Source organism: Lampetra planeri, chromosome 13 (assembly GCF_965212315.1).
Source record: "Lampetra planeri chromosome 13, kcLamPlan1.2.h2, whole genome shotgun sequence".
In the NCBI taxonomy this organism is placed as follows: Eukaryota; Metazoa; Chordata; class Hyperoartia; order Petromyzontiformes; family Petromyzontidae; genus Lampetra; species Lampetra planeri.
Window position 1 is genome coordinate 5,891,136 of NC_136119.1, and position 14,030 is coordinate 5,905,165.

General features: G+C 46.9%; 2 protein-coding genes across 5 annotated transcripts in view; one reads left to right on the plus strand and one right to left on the minus strand.

Annotated features, from left to right (window-relative positions):
- Nucleotides 1–12,331, plus strand: CIMIP2B (ciliary microtubule inner protein 2B). 4 transcript variants are annotated; one of them, XM_078599975.1, is made up of 7 exons: nucleotides 1–153; nucleotides 340–422; nucleotides 3,547–3,782; nucleotides 7,455–7,723; nucleotides 9,062–9,188; nucleotides 9,815–10,147; nucleotides 11,060–12,331. In XM_078599975.1, exons 2-7 carry the CDS (start codon nucleotides 352–354, stop codon nucleotides 11,149–11,151), a joined length of 1,128 nt encoding a protein of 375 aa, XP_078456101.1. In that variant the 5' UTR covers nucleotides 1–153; nucleotides 340–351; the 3' UTR covers nucleotides 11,152–12,331. The 4 variants fall into 4 exon arrangements, with proteins under 4 accessions (XP_078456101.1, XP_078456102.1, XP_078456103.1 ...); XM_078599976.1 differs by having other exon boundaries at nucleotides 31–233; XM_078599977.1 differs by having other exon boundaries at nucleotides 31–153; nucleotides 344–422.
- Nucleotides 10,869–14,030, minus strand: part of STRC (stereocilin) — a 24,907-nt gene continuing 21,745 nt past the window's right edge. Inside the window, exons 23-24 of the mRNA XM_078600323.1 lie at nucleotides 13,785–13,932; nucleotides 10,869–12,635 (exon numbers count right to left, since the gene is read on the minus strand). Coding sequence (XP_078456449.1) covers nucleotides 12,559–12,635; nucleotides 13,785–13,932 — 225 coding nt within the window. The 3' untranslated portion in view covers nucleotides 10,869–12,558. The remainder of the gene's footprint in view (nucleotides 12,636–13,784; nucleotides 13,933–14,030) is intronic.

Sequence of the window (14,030 nt, forward strand, 5' to 3'; positions counted from 1 at the left end):
CAGTGCCTGGTTTAGCGGTCGCCATCTCGGGGGAGGGCTTTTCCCGCAAAGAGTGTGGGAGTAGCGAACGAAAGCACAAGTCGAGGTGGCTTAAATAGCGGCATCGCCAACGGGCAAACACCACAGGCGGCGTTCACGGCAGAGGGCGAAGCGGTAAGGTTGGCACGCGGTGCCCCACACGGGCAATCTGGCCGGTCACATCGAGGGTGGCTCTTCACAGTTGTATCCGTGCGGTGAGTTTGCGAGTTGTGTGTGTGCGCGTGTCTGTGTCGTTATACGTATATTCTTTCCTTTATAGTTTATTTTTTTTGGTTTGTTGTTTCAAATTGTATTTTCAAGCGAGAAGGTGAAATGGACCAAGACGTTTTTCCTCCCAAGATCAGCTCGCTGCTGATGACCGCAGAGCCGCACTACATCCCCGGGTGAGTGACACGGGGGGCTAAAGCTTCGCGACGTGTATGCATCACATTCATCACGCACGCACCGTATTCTACGGATTATAAGACGCACTTTTACCCTCATTATAAGACATCTTGCAATCCGTAAATTACGATCAAAGCATAGCTCCGTGCTGCTGATGAGAATTCGTGAGATCGAAACCCGTTCGAGGGTTTGCCTGCTGAAACAAACGCTGCTGGGTAACTTTGCTCGTTCCGGCTCTCGGGATGACGGAGTCACTGGAGTCGGAATTATTCACGGCACTGTCTACTGCTAGCTGAGAGACCATACTTCACCAGACTGGTCAGTACGGTCTGGTTGAAGCGAGGGGCAGGAGGGCATGACGGACTCGGATATCACAGACCACAATGTACCCACGCAATGCGCACCATTGTGACATAGCATTGGAGATCCACGTCACGCTGCCAATGCAAGCCTCTATAACTCGTGTGACGCCTAAGCAACGAACAAGTAACTCCACTATTTAGAGCCCTATTGGTCTATTCAGTGCTTATGTATGTTTGTGTGTGTGTTGGGGAGCGGTTGCGTAGTCGTGTTAATGCACAGTGCTACGAATCAAGCCACCCGAATTGGATTATCGGCCATGGCTGACAGCGGTGGGGAGTGATATCCGAACCCGTCTTGGGCCCTCCCCTCCGTCGACTTAGCCTCGAGTGAGTTTTCCTGGCGGCACGGTGTGTAACAAATCATCGCTGGGGAGACAAAGACAGCCCTGTGCGATGCTGCCCACGAACACCCGCTCCTGTGCGCCGTGCAGAAACCTGGCGCCCTTAATAGGTTCTCGCTAACAATTCTTACCCCAACAGTGTGTTAAGGGCTACGGGGGGTGGGGTTCTTTGTGTGTGTGTGTGAACTTGCTCAAGCAAAGACCCCCGCAAAGAGCTGGGCGTGTGCGGACTGCCATTGTGTACGTGTCTCTATAGCGACTGGAGTTAAGAAGGGGGTAGTGACGACTTCCACTGAGTGCTATTGGCAACACGGTAACGGGGTCACACACACACACAGCAACCTGGGAATAGTGTACACGTTCACCGGTCAATATACGCCTTACGAGTAATAATAATTCAAATTTATAATACGCATTCCATCCTAGTGTCGCTGTTGTATAATTTTTTTCCAGGAAATTATACGATATGCATTGTAACGATATTGCAATGTTTTTACTTAGTTGCTATTGTGTTTTGATGTACAGTACTTCCAGTACGAATAAAAAAAAATTAACCCGTAAAAACAAAGTTTTTCACTATACATCCTTTATATGCGTGGCGGCTAGAGTCCTCTCGTCCTCTGGCTTGAGATGACTGCCACCTATGGGTCAGGTGATTGCCTGCCACCATTAAGCAATTGGTAATTAAATATAAAAAAAAAAATTCCTAAAAAGTGTAAAGTTATGGAAAAAAAATTTCACGAAAATAAATTGTCACGCACAACGAGTCTGTGTGCAAAATATCAGCTCGATTGGATCACGGGAAGTGGGTTAAAAAACGACCGAAAGATTTGCACGGTCGTAAGCACGCAAGCAAGCAAGTGAACTTAATATAAAGGATTTAAAAATACTTAAAAGTTTGCCAGCCACGGTTCGCTCAAGTTGAGACCGAACATGGGATCTCTCTAATCATTGAAAACTTGACAATATTGGAACCCTTGCAATGCACATTCCATTAGCTATGCAAGACGTATTTACATTTCAAAGAAAGCCTCCCCAAAGTCCCAACAGTGTTGGGTGGTTTTTTTTTCTTCAGGGGGTGTCCTGCAATTGGTATATTTGGCCAAACCCACGAATTGTTTGCCTTGTGGCAAAACACGAGAGGAGATGGATAAACACCAACAGGCCTACCGTAAGGGTGAACACTTAAACGCTCCGCACAGATCGATTCAAGAATGAATAACACAAGTGGCTCCCGTCTCATGGCCACCTCAGCAGGCCAACCCTCCTTACAGCAAATGCGATATTCCTGGGCAGTCCGAGTCAAGGAGTAACCGAGCTTAAACCCCACTTGTTGCATTCCGAGATCCGACGACATCGCGTCAATATCAGGGAAGTGGGGTTCGGTCGTACGGATCCGTAAGGGTTATTTGTCTCTTTGTTAAGTAACAAAAAACGTAGGTGGGCTTCAGCACACAACATTCATTCGGCAGTATATTGAGCATGGCTGATGACATTCAGCGGTGAAATTGATCGTGGCTTGGAACTGATCAGGACCGATGATAGATGAGAGAAGTGTTCCAAATAAAGTCCAGAATAGAGAACACGGGCAGACTTTATTTGGACTATAATTGAGGTGTTTTTGGGGTTACATCGCGTAACTATATAAATGTGTCGTTAAAACCCGCCACCACCCGACACAGCCAACTAGTAAGGGTTGTCACGTAAACAGAACGTGCCAATTCGTCACTAGTACAGCACACCGGTGCGTTGGAGAGCCAGGCCACAACATTTACAATCTTAGTACGACGTTTCGCCAGTAATTACAACTGATGAAGCTGTAAATGTTGTGGCTTGGCTCTCCAACACACCGGTGTGCTGTACTCGTGACGAATTGGCATGTTCTGTTTACGTGACAACCCTTACTAGTTGGGTGTGTCGGGTGGTGGCGGGTTTTAACGATATATTCATATATTGATGCGATCTCACCCAAAAAAACCTCTATTATGGATGATATTTGTAGCGAAAGCCTACGTGTTAAAAATTAAATATTGACTATTTACAAAATAATCGGGCTTCATCCATTTGTGGATTGATCATGCCTGATGACATTCAGGAGTGGGTTGATCACGGCTTGAATTGATCACGGACGATGCTAGACTTTTGTGACAAGTCTGGGAAAAACATTCATTTTGGACTGTTTACAAAATAATCGGGCTTCATCCACTTGTGGATGGATCATGGCTGATGACATTCAGGAGTGGGTTGATCACGGCTTGAATTGATCACGGACGTTGATAGACTTTTGTGACAAGTCTGGGAAGACAGTAACATGTCTTTCCTTTCCTCTCGCCCCTGACTCCCCTCGTACGTAGTAACTTGGTACGAGCCGGCTCAGGTCACGGTGATTCCATTCGCCTCTCTGCCGATTCCACCAACAGGTACCGCGGCTACTGCCCCCAGTACAAGTACAACGTGGGCAGCACGTACGGGCAACAGACGGGCCAGCTTCTGCGCGACCCTGCCGTGGCTCACTCGGACAAGCTGGTGCTGCAGAGTGGGCGGCCGGTCCAACCGCGACCCCCACCGGGATCCCCTGGTCACCAGCGCATGTCGCAGAGACGCCCCGTGTCCGACGCTCAGAAACTGACAGCCAGCATGGTGCCCGGATACACGGGTGCGTCGTCGTCGTCATCATCATCACCATCATCTTATTCTTGGTCCTTTCGGGAAAGTCACGTAAACTCCTTTGTCAGGGCTCTCTCCTCCTCCCACCCAGCTTAAAATACGCTGCCAAGCTTAGCAGTGTTCATTAAGACGCTGTCCTTCCGACAGCTTTGTTTCTTCACCTGAGGACGGATGCTTGCGTTGTGGCCGAAACGTCGTGATAATTTAATTATATGATGTTTTATTTTCATTATTTTATTATTTCCCTTCTACGTGACTTTACCGAAAGAACCAAGAATATGAATCCCTGCGGTCACGAAAGCTTTAAATCACCATCATCTTGTTTTGCATTTCGCTCTGTCCATCTGTCTGCCTGGAGCACGGTTGGTTTAACGTACGGTGCGAAAGAAGTTCTACGTACGTGCATACATCTATCGACTCGTCAAGAAGAAAATATGCAATGTCAATGAAATTCTCGTATAAAGTTGTTTTAATATTAGTGGCTTATCCCATATAAAACATGACACGTTGATCAAAGCGTTGAAAACAGTATTGCAGTGCCGGATTAAGCAAGTGCGGGGCCTGTAGCATATGTTATAAAGGTGCCCTAAATAAATAAATAAACACGTTAATATTAAAACACAATATGTTTACTTGCTTAGTAAATTGTATTTTTCATTTGCTATACAGCCAGATAATACGACAAATCGCTAACCTTAAACACCCAGTCGTTTATAAAAGTTGAAGGCGGTATAGTACTATAGTAATAGAGCAAGTGCAGAATCACTGAACCGGAATTGATAGCTTCAAAGCATTTAGCGCGGGGCCCTTGAAAGTGCGGGGCCCATAGTTACATACATATGTAGCTACTTTTGCTACTGGGATAATCCGGCACTGCAGCATTCATGGATAAGCCTTCGCAGCCAATGTGATGACGTCTCACGCCATTAGCCGTCATCTCGTTCGTTCTGCCGCTGAAAAGGAAACGGATTATTGCGAGTCAAATACTTTCGACGCCAAACATGTTGGAAAGGGTTGAGTGTTCAGTAATACTTCTATCTGTGGTCCTATTTCCCCTGGCCTCGTGCCGTGTTGTCGCGCTGTAGTCAAGGGGACTGGACCAGGACACGTGGGCACGTCAGTGTAACAAAGATTACGGATTCAAATCCCACCCCCCTGAGATCAGATAGCATAGTGCTTCGTTGAAGCCAGCGTCTCGCCATTGAGCAATACGAGCTTTAACGCAAGTACTCTCCGCTTCAATGTAATGAAGCTGCGCTACGAACCTGGCGAACCCGGGTTCGATTCACGCTCACGGCCATACACCAAGTGACGATTAACTGAACCGGTCCTGGGCCTCCCCTAGGTCGACTCAGCCTCAAATGAGAACTCGGTGCGATGTGTAAACATCGCCACTAGGGAGACAAAGGCGGCCGGGCGTGGTGTTGGCCACCCCACCCCCTTGTGTGCCGTGCCGGCCTTCATAGGTGCTCGCTAACAGCACTTGCCCCTACAGTCTGTTAAGGCTATACGGGGGATCTTTGTTTTTGTCTTTGTATATTCACGTAAATTAATAACGAAACGCTGCGTGCATGCAGCCCGAATTAGACAGACCGCTGCCAGCGCTCGGTGCACGCTGGGACAAACTTCCCCTCCACACTCAGCATGCCACCAACTCCCTGTGTCTCGCGTCCGCTTCTCCCTCAAGACTCAGCCACCTCTTCTCCCTGACCCATCCTTCCCTCCATCCCGAGGCACCAACCCCCGTGATTCCCGTACCCACTTACCACCCCCCCCATATCCCATCCCTATTTACCATATCACTATTGACCACATCACTATTGACCACATCACTATTGACCACATCACTTTTAACTACCCTCATCGTACCACTCGTTACCCTTGTAAATAGGGCCTTGGATAAAGGCGCTATTTATAAAGATATAAGATGAAGTTGTTTTGGGTTGGAGCTGTGGCTCAGTTCTTAGCCTACTGCGCCGCGCAACCCGGCGTCCCGAGTTCGATGCCCGAAACCGGCTCAGATCAGTGGCGAGGAAATTCCTCAAGCGGTCTTGGGCTCGTGCGTTCCCCAAACTCCCTTCACCCACCCGTGTGGCAAAGTATTGTCAAACAACTCCAACACCGAATGAAGGGGGGATGTGTTTCATCGTTCAATGGATGGACGAAGGTCTATTACATTTTTATAATAATTATGAGCTATTATAAGAATAATTATTTTTTTACCTTTACTCGAGGAATACGATAAGCTATAGAGTTATTTTTTTGCACAGATGCCCAGTAGGGGCGGGTCAGAAAGTTACACCAACAAACAACACAAAAACACGAGAGGAGTGCAAAGTACTTGATAGGAAAAGTGAGTAAATTACTAAAAATAAATATTGAACTAAACTAGTTTTTTTATTTTACCAGATAAAGCCGACTGAGCTATTATCTTATTTTTCAGAAGCGGCCTGGGCACAAACGATAGCTCAACAAAGTGGCTAATCATGTGGAAATGTATAGCACCCAAATAATCTACATAGAGTCATCTAAACGCATGCTTGCAATTTGGCCTCGTTTCAGCTCCGTATAATAAATGTATCATTAGAATTCAGCCACGTTTAACAATGCTGACATTTCAACACTAATCGACCACTAATGAGAGAGCTGGCGATGCCATTGCGCCTTATTTAAGCGCTTATCAGCTCAAAGCAACGCGCGCGCCTGTCTGGGTTGATTAGAGAGCAGCTTCCTATCCCTCCCTTGGCGCGGTGCTTGAGCCAGGCGGGTTCACCAGTCCTATCCACAGGACCCAAAGCGGAACAAATGAAACACTCAATGAATTCAACCTCATTTACGTCATTCGATGAGAGCACGTGGATCCAAACTGTCCCTTTTGCAAGATTAACCAGAGGCGTTGTGCTTGTGATTGATTTATCCGGAATAATTCTGTACATCCGGATGCTTAATTGTGAATGCGTGCTTTGCTTTTAAAAACTTTCACTCACAGAACTTGCCCTCTCCAGCCCTATGTAGGCTATGCGGGGGTTCTTGTCGCGTATGTGTTATTTATATAGCACGTCGTGAGTGCACAATATCAATTCCAGAAGGTTTAGAGAGAGGACATTTGAAATGTAGATAAGTATATTCTGATCACGGAGTGAAATTCGTAAACCACATTTATTGCAAAACATGGGGGGGAGAGGCAAAGATTTTTAACACTTTCGTTGATCGTTTATGAACATAAACACCCATGGAGATTTGCACCTGGGAAGTGCTACATTTGGAGCGTGCTGAATTGTTATATCACATCACATCTATGCCTGGTACGTTTGGGACTGGATTTGGAATTTCTCGAAGACACCAGTGTAACTATCAACCGCATCAGAACATCAACAGGACGATACGCGCATCTCGTTAAGAGGTTGAAAATGAAAGACAATGGCACAGTAGTGCGATTGTGGCCGTGCAACTCGAACTATGAACCTGAAAGTAAGCCACTGCTGTCTGCGCTCCTTCTGTGGAGGGATTGCAAAACTAGACAAACTCTCTCCTGAAGCCCTCTCGTGGCGAGCAGACCTCGGCACTGGCATTCATCTCCTTAACATATTGCCATTCACAAGAACAGAATAGACGACAGTTGTTCAATTATACTGCGTACGTGTGTTGCTCCCTTTTTTAGGGTTCATCCCACGAGCCGAGTGCTTCTTCTCGCACACGTACGCGGACACGTGTCGCGATGCGCTCCGTCTCTTCGAGAAGGAGCAGCGAGTGGCGACCAAGCGGCGCCTGCAGACAACGTCCCTCGACGGGGAGACCAGGTTCCGGGCTCGAACCTATGGCTCAGCGGGTGGCGGGGGTGGTGGTGGGATCGATGGTGGGTTCCACTCCAGGGGCAGTGTCGCTGAACGCAGAGGAGGCGATTCGCCGAGCGAGCACGTCACTTTCAAGGTGCAATGCATGTTGTCATCGGTTGTCTGGCTCGGTCGGTTCGTGTTAACGAGCCTGCCGTTGTGCCGATGAGACACAGAAGGTCGAAATGGGTGCAGAACTTTCTTGCTTAAACAAATGCTGCTTGATTATGGCATTGGTCCGGAAAGCCAATAGACTGATGGACTAAGACTTGCTTATTTATGTGTGGAGACAGAACGGAGTTCTGCTTAGGGCCCTATATATGCTGCCAATGTTGAGAACGCATAAGCCACTGGGTCAACAAAACTATCCGATGGGATGTCGCTCTTAAGTCTTAAATTAAATGCAAGCGGACCGTATTGTTTAACAATCGTCAGCCCTAAATCCATCTCAATATTGAATCCGTGTGCGGTATAATTTGAGCGCCTTATCTGCCTATCGCATTGAAATGGTTACATTCTGTAAATACGGTACCTGGGTATTTGCATACAACCGTTTGATAAAAAACGTAAAACTTTAATCGGGGTTTCTTGACAGATAGCTGCTTGTATGAAGTTGTTTTTTTTATTATAGGATTTGGTCCTATATTGCGTTTTGTTATATTGTACTGTCCTGTACTGACACAGGCGTCCTTTGAAAAAGATGCCATTTATCTCAGCGGGCTGTCACTTTGTTTTTTAAGGCCACTTACTATTAATGGGTGGAGTGGTGGGGCAGTGGTTAGCACACTACACTACGAAACTGGCCGAGTTCAATTCTTGACCACGAGTGATATTTAAACAGTTCGAAGTGTGGGTCCTGCTTCGCCCCCCTCCCCCTACTTCCTTCATCAACCCACTAACCAATATGGTGAAGTATAGTTAAACAACCCCCATGACCGACACAGCATGGGGAAGCAAGCATTCGTCCAGCAGTGAATAAAATGTGTTAATTAAATTGAATATAATGGAGTGTTAGATTTATGTAAAAATAACAATGAATCACAATGAATCACCCTTTTCCGGATGACGAACGCTTGTGTTGCAATCGAAACGTCGTAGTTTTTGTTATTTTATTTCAACCTATCTACGTGACTTTACCGAAAGACCCAAAGAATAATCACAACGTCATTTTTTATTGAGCAATATTCAGTTTATATAGGTGTGCATATAGCTGTAGAAATCCCTCTTTGTTTGGTGTCAATCATTCTGGTACAGCAAATGAATGGATATGCGTGGCATGGGAAGGTGAAGAGATTGTGTTTGCCCTGCCAGATGAAACACATCACAATGCAGACGACACACCCAGCAAGCCGTGAAGAAGCTCCAGGTGATCTTTACACATTAACACACGTGACTGACTCGACCGGCTGTGTGGCCCGGGCTGTGACTGTGTCAGATGCCGAGCCGTCCGCTGACGTGCCTGGCCAAGGAGGTGCCCCTGTACCGCTCGTCTCCCGCCCTCCGAGTCCTCAACTCCCCGTACAACATGGACAGTGACGACCCCTACAAGTGGTTCATGTCTGGTGCGTGTCGAGCGTCACGCAAGCACCGCCATCATCAATGACACTGTAATGTAATGATCGTGAATATTATCATCATTCGTGAACAATCGGCATCGTCTAATATCTTCACGATCCATCGTCGGTAGCACGTTTGCCGCTTGTTGCAGAGGTTGGCGGATTCAAAGCCAGCAGGCCGCCCTTGTTATTACTGTCGGAGTATTAATCATTAATGTGCATCGTCTGTTCACAGTGGACACTGAAGGTCCCCTATCGTCATTAAGAATTAGCAGACCATCCTGTGCTGGCTCCTATGTCCAAATTTTCCAAATTCGAAAAATGACCTGCAAATTCGTAAATTTACACATAGCAATCATCGCCCCCTACTGGCAAACCAATACCTACCGCAAGCTGATGCTAAGTCACCTTGTGCTGCACAGGGACAGCTGCCAATGGGGGTGCCCTGAAAATTGTTTGACGTGAGATGTAAGGCGTTTTGAGTTTGAGTCATTCAAGTGCTATATAAATATAATGATTCTTCTTCTTATTATTATAATCACCGCTTCAACGATGGCAGCTCCATCATTGCGAGACGCGCACACCAGCCGCAACAACTCGTAAATGCCACGCCGCTGCCACGCTTTCTGCAGGATACACGGGCTACGTACCACGCGAGCGCTTCCTGATCGGGGCCGGGTACCCGGTCACGACGAACCGCGCGCTCCGAGAGTTCAGCTCCAAGCTGGACAGGACCAGCGCGTGGAGGGGCGGCACGATGGCGCCGCTGTCCCCCTGGAAGCCCGATCTCCTGGACGGGATGCGCCCGCACACCCACCACGAAGGCAAGGCGGTGGCGACCTTGACGGCGCTGCCTGGGCACCTCCCCGACATCGTGCAGCACAAGGGAGCGCAGCCACCCAGCAGGAATGTCATCTATGCCCCGGACATGGGCCTCATCCCCAACTACACGGGCTACGTCCCAGGTGCACAACGATTTGCTCGCACTGCTCCACTCCAGTCGCTCGCTTGACGGCGGTCGGTTGCCTGCTTATCGCACTAACATCGTTACTGTTTTGGCTCATCCACACTCTGGTCAACCGCAGTAGTGCCGGTCAAACACATCTCTCCGTGCTTCTTTCCTCGCTCTGCTCCACTTAGGAATTCCCTCCCACATTGTCGATTGTTCATTCTTCACCATAGAAGTTGAAGGCGAGGGGGGAGGTCCAGGACAGGTTCAGATATCATTGATGTTCGCCTCCACCGGCAATCAAATTCAGGGGCCCGAGTACCGAATGGATTGCGCATTTAGCGGCAGCAGCAGCATGTATCCTGTATATATGAGTGATGCAATGATTGGCACAGTGGTGCTAATCATTGCACCACTCATATATATATTTCTTAAAGCCAATGTGATTTCCTACTCATACGAGCAGCGGTGGAAAATGCACATTCTTATGGTGGGGGGTGAGTCCATCTATAAGGCAACCACTGTTGACTTCCCCACAAAGTGGTACTCACTTTATCGACCCCGAGAGGGATGATGGGCTGAGGCAACCCTCAAATAGGAATTTAACTCACAACCTTCCCATTGCGAGCTGCTCACTCTTCCACTGAGCCACCAGGTCGATTGCACCACTTCTGCACCTGTCATAAGTAATGTTTAGTATTGTTGCATTATGCTTTGAATTAACATGGGGATGTTGATCTGGATTATAATTTTTTATTCTTGAACCCAAAGAACAGGAATCACAGAGGGAATACATTCCGCGTGTGCACAACATTCTCGGTCCAGCCGCAACCTCATGAGTAATTCTCCCCCAAATGGGGGCCGATTAAAGCTACCCAGGATTCAGGCGCTCTGGATTATTAACACGCTGTCTGTGATCTGTCCGTAGGATACAAGTTCCAGTATGGACACACGTACGGCCAACTGACTGAGGACGCACTCGGGATGAGCACCATGCAGAAGGAGATCCTTGCCAACTGAATCAAAGCAAGGGTACCGCGGGCCTAGACAGCCACCATTTTAACCAATGGTATTGTGCGCATGTGTGTGGCTTAAAATGCAATCAAAATGTTTCAGGGTTAGATTATAATAGCATTTGATATTGCATTTACTGCTGATGTTAGTCAGGGTTGTTTTTTTTTAATCTACGCTCACGCTGAAGAGATTTTGTTCTGATCTAAGACTAAGCCTGTACTTGTGAAAGATTTAGGTTCCGGATGCAAAGATTTGATCCACACACGCAAACCTCAACTCATGCACGACCAAATGCAATTGTTAACAATACATAGTTTCCTATATTTTCTAGGTCACATTTTAATTACAAATTCAAACATGCACTTGGAAGAAAAACAGCAATACAAAACAACCGTCTTAATATCAAGACAAAGTGCCGTTTGCTTTTTTTTTTGCAAAACATATAATATGCTTCCTTTTACGGAAGTCCTGCAAATAAAACTTAAATGTTGGGCTCGTCGTGTCAAGAGTCTACTGTAGACACAGCCACCAATAAGATGTGAGCACACAGGAGATTACGCAGGTCGTGGTGGCCAGATGGTGAGGTGAAGCGCGCACACACATACACGTGCCAACCAACGACTGCACGACATATATCCATTCTCTTCAGTCGAGCTCAATTCTGCAAATCAGCCTCAACGATCCACCCGGGTACACAATATACAGGACCATGGTGGTGCCACACTTACAAACGGCACTGTTTTACATAGGAAGCACCGGCACTTGTCAGCTAGAAGTTTAACGGTTCACCTCTCCACACAATTTGATGATTTGTTGTGATTAGATGAAATAATACATTCTTTTCTTTTTTACTCTGCGGTTAATGTAGCAGCCACTGGTGGCTGCAGGGGCTCATGTGAACTAATTGCAACCTAATAAAACATATTTTCAGCCCTTTCTCAACTCACTGATGAAGGCTTTCCTGCTCCGTCACGATCATGGGAGGCTGTTTGACCATACTTCACCACGCTGACCAGCGTAGATTGGTGAAGGCGTCGGGAGCCCAAGATTGGTTCAGAGATCACACAACCCTGATGTTAGCCGTAGCCAAGAATGAACTCGAGTTGCCAGGTTCAGCGCGCGATACTACAAATCAAAAACTTTGATTCTTATGTATCGCGAGCTTAAAAATAAATATTCACCGATGTGTCGACTATCAGCCTTGCTTACTGCAGAACACGAAATGATAATTAAAACTCAGCGAAAGTTATTTACAGTCGTGCCAAAGAAGAATGAAAATGTCCAAGTCTAAATATATGTTTAAAATCACATTTTACAGCACCACGGTTCGTTTGTTGAAAATATCAACCACAGGCATTGTCAAGATTGCATTTAGGCTGCTTGTTTGCTGCAAGCTGTAAACACCAGCACCAGTTAGTATAAACACAAAGCCACGAGCAGTGTGGTAGTCATGGGAGTGAGGGACCTTAAAAGGCGACCAGATGAACGACCTGAAACAAATCAAACAGAGACGATTGAGCATTTAACACAACAAGCAACGCGGATGACGGCTACTTTTGGCTAAAATTTAGCAGGAATGATTGCAAATGTGAATAATTTGTGAATGTACCCATTCTCTTTGGTTTTTTCGGTAAAGTCACGTAGGTAAAAAATAAAATGTAATAAAATTAAAGAAATGAATACAACTAAATTGCTTTAATTTCGTTGTTAATTTAGTTGTTTTCATTTATTTTATGTTTCACCTACGTGACTTTACCAAAAAAAACAAAGCGTAAGAATCCTTGCAGTCACGAAAGCTTCAAATCTAGAATGTACCCATTAATAACTCAAACTTGTTTTGTTAAGGCTCCTTCAATACGTTTCTTAGTTAGCGCACTGCATAAAACTAAATAATATGGTAGGTTATATTTCAAAAATACAAACTGCATTCTCAGTAAAAAGTTGGTTATCGATTTAAAGATGAGAGTGATACGTGTTTTGCATCGCATTGCATACATCGGGTGTTGCTAACCTAAGTCGTTAAATTTAACTACAACATTCACCTGGCTAACACAACCATCTTAATACAATGGGACCTTGCACATGATGAGAGTTGGGCCTAGTGTGTATGCACGGCACAGTGCGGATGAGCATAAACATTCACATCATTCCACACACACACAAAGCTCAATGCCACTCAAGTGTAAGTGACATCCACTGCTGGATAAAGGCTTCCCCACACCATGTCCCCAAATGGGAGTTGAGTGAATGCTGGTCAGTGTGAGTTTGTTTCTGTGAGTGGCCCAGGACTGGTTTAGATATCGCTCGCCACTAAAGTAAGTCATGGCCAGGAATTTAACTCACCAGGTTCATAGCGTCGTGCGCTAAACAACTTGCACCACCAATCACTCCCGAATGGCAGTACAGGCTAGAACATAGCATGGGCCAGAATAGGTTACGAAGGAAAGAGGCATTTGGCAAGAGCAACTACAAAAGGCGTGCATAGAAAGGATCTCGCAAGTGGCTCTGCGATATTCGCATCCGCGGGCCACAATGACAAAAAAGGTATATATTACGGACGCACGCACCCCAGCGCTGAATTACTGCACGATTTCGAGCACGTGCTGCACGGGATGGAAGACGATCGCACGGCCACTCACCCCGTCCGTCGGGGACCGCCTCCCCGCGGTGCCGCACGTTGAGCAGCGCGTGCCGCTGCAGCGGCGACAGCTGCTCCAGCTGCTCGTCCGTCACCGCCTCCGCCTGCGCCGCCGTGAAGTGCTGCAGGCTGCTCACCTCGAACACCACCTAGGGGAAGGAACGCAAAGGGCTGGGTGGCTCAGTGGAGGTTACTACTGGGGATGTTAGCAATGCATCGTGGCAGGTTATTTACGCACTGGTGTAGA

Coding starts and splice junctions, on each gene's coding strand:
- CIMIP2B (XM_078599975.1), top strand. CDS start 352: ATGGACCAAGACGTTTTTCCTCCCAAGATCAGCTCGCTGCTGATGACC. Junction 7,724..9,061: donor GCGAGCACGTCACTTTCAAG/GTGCAATGCATG, acceptor TGACTGTGTCAG/ATGCCGAGCCGTCCGCTGAC. Junction 10,148..11,059: donor CTACACGGGCTACGTCCCAG/GTGCACAACGAT, acceptor ATCTGTCCGTAG/GATACAAGTTCCAGTATGGA.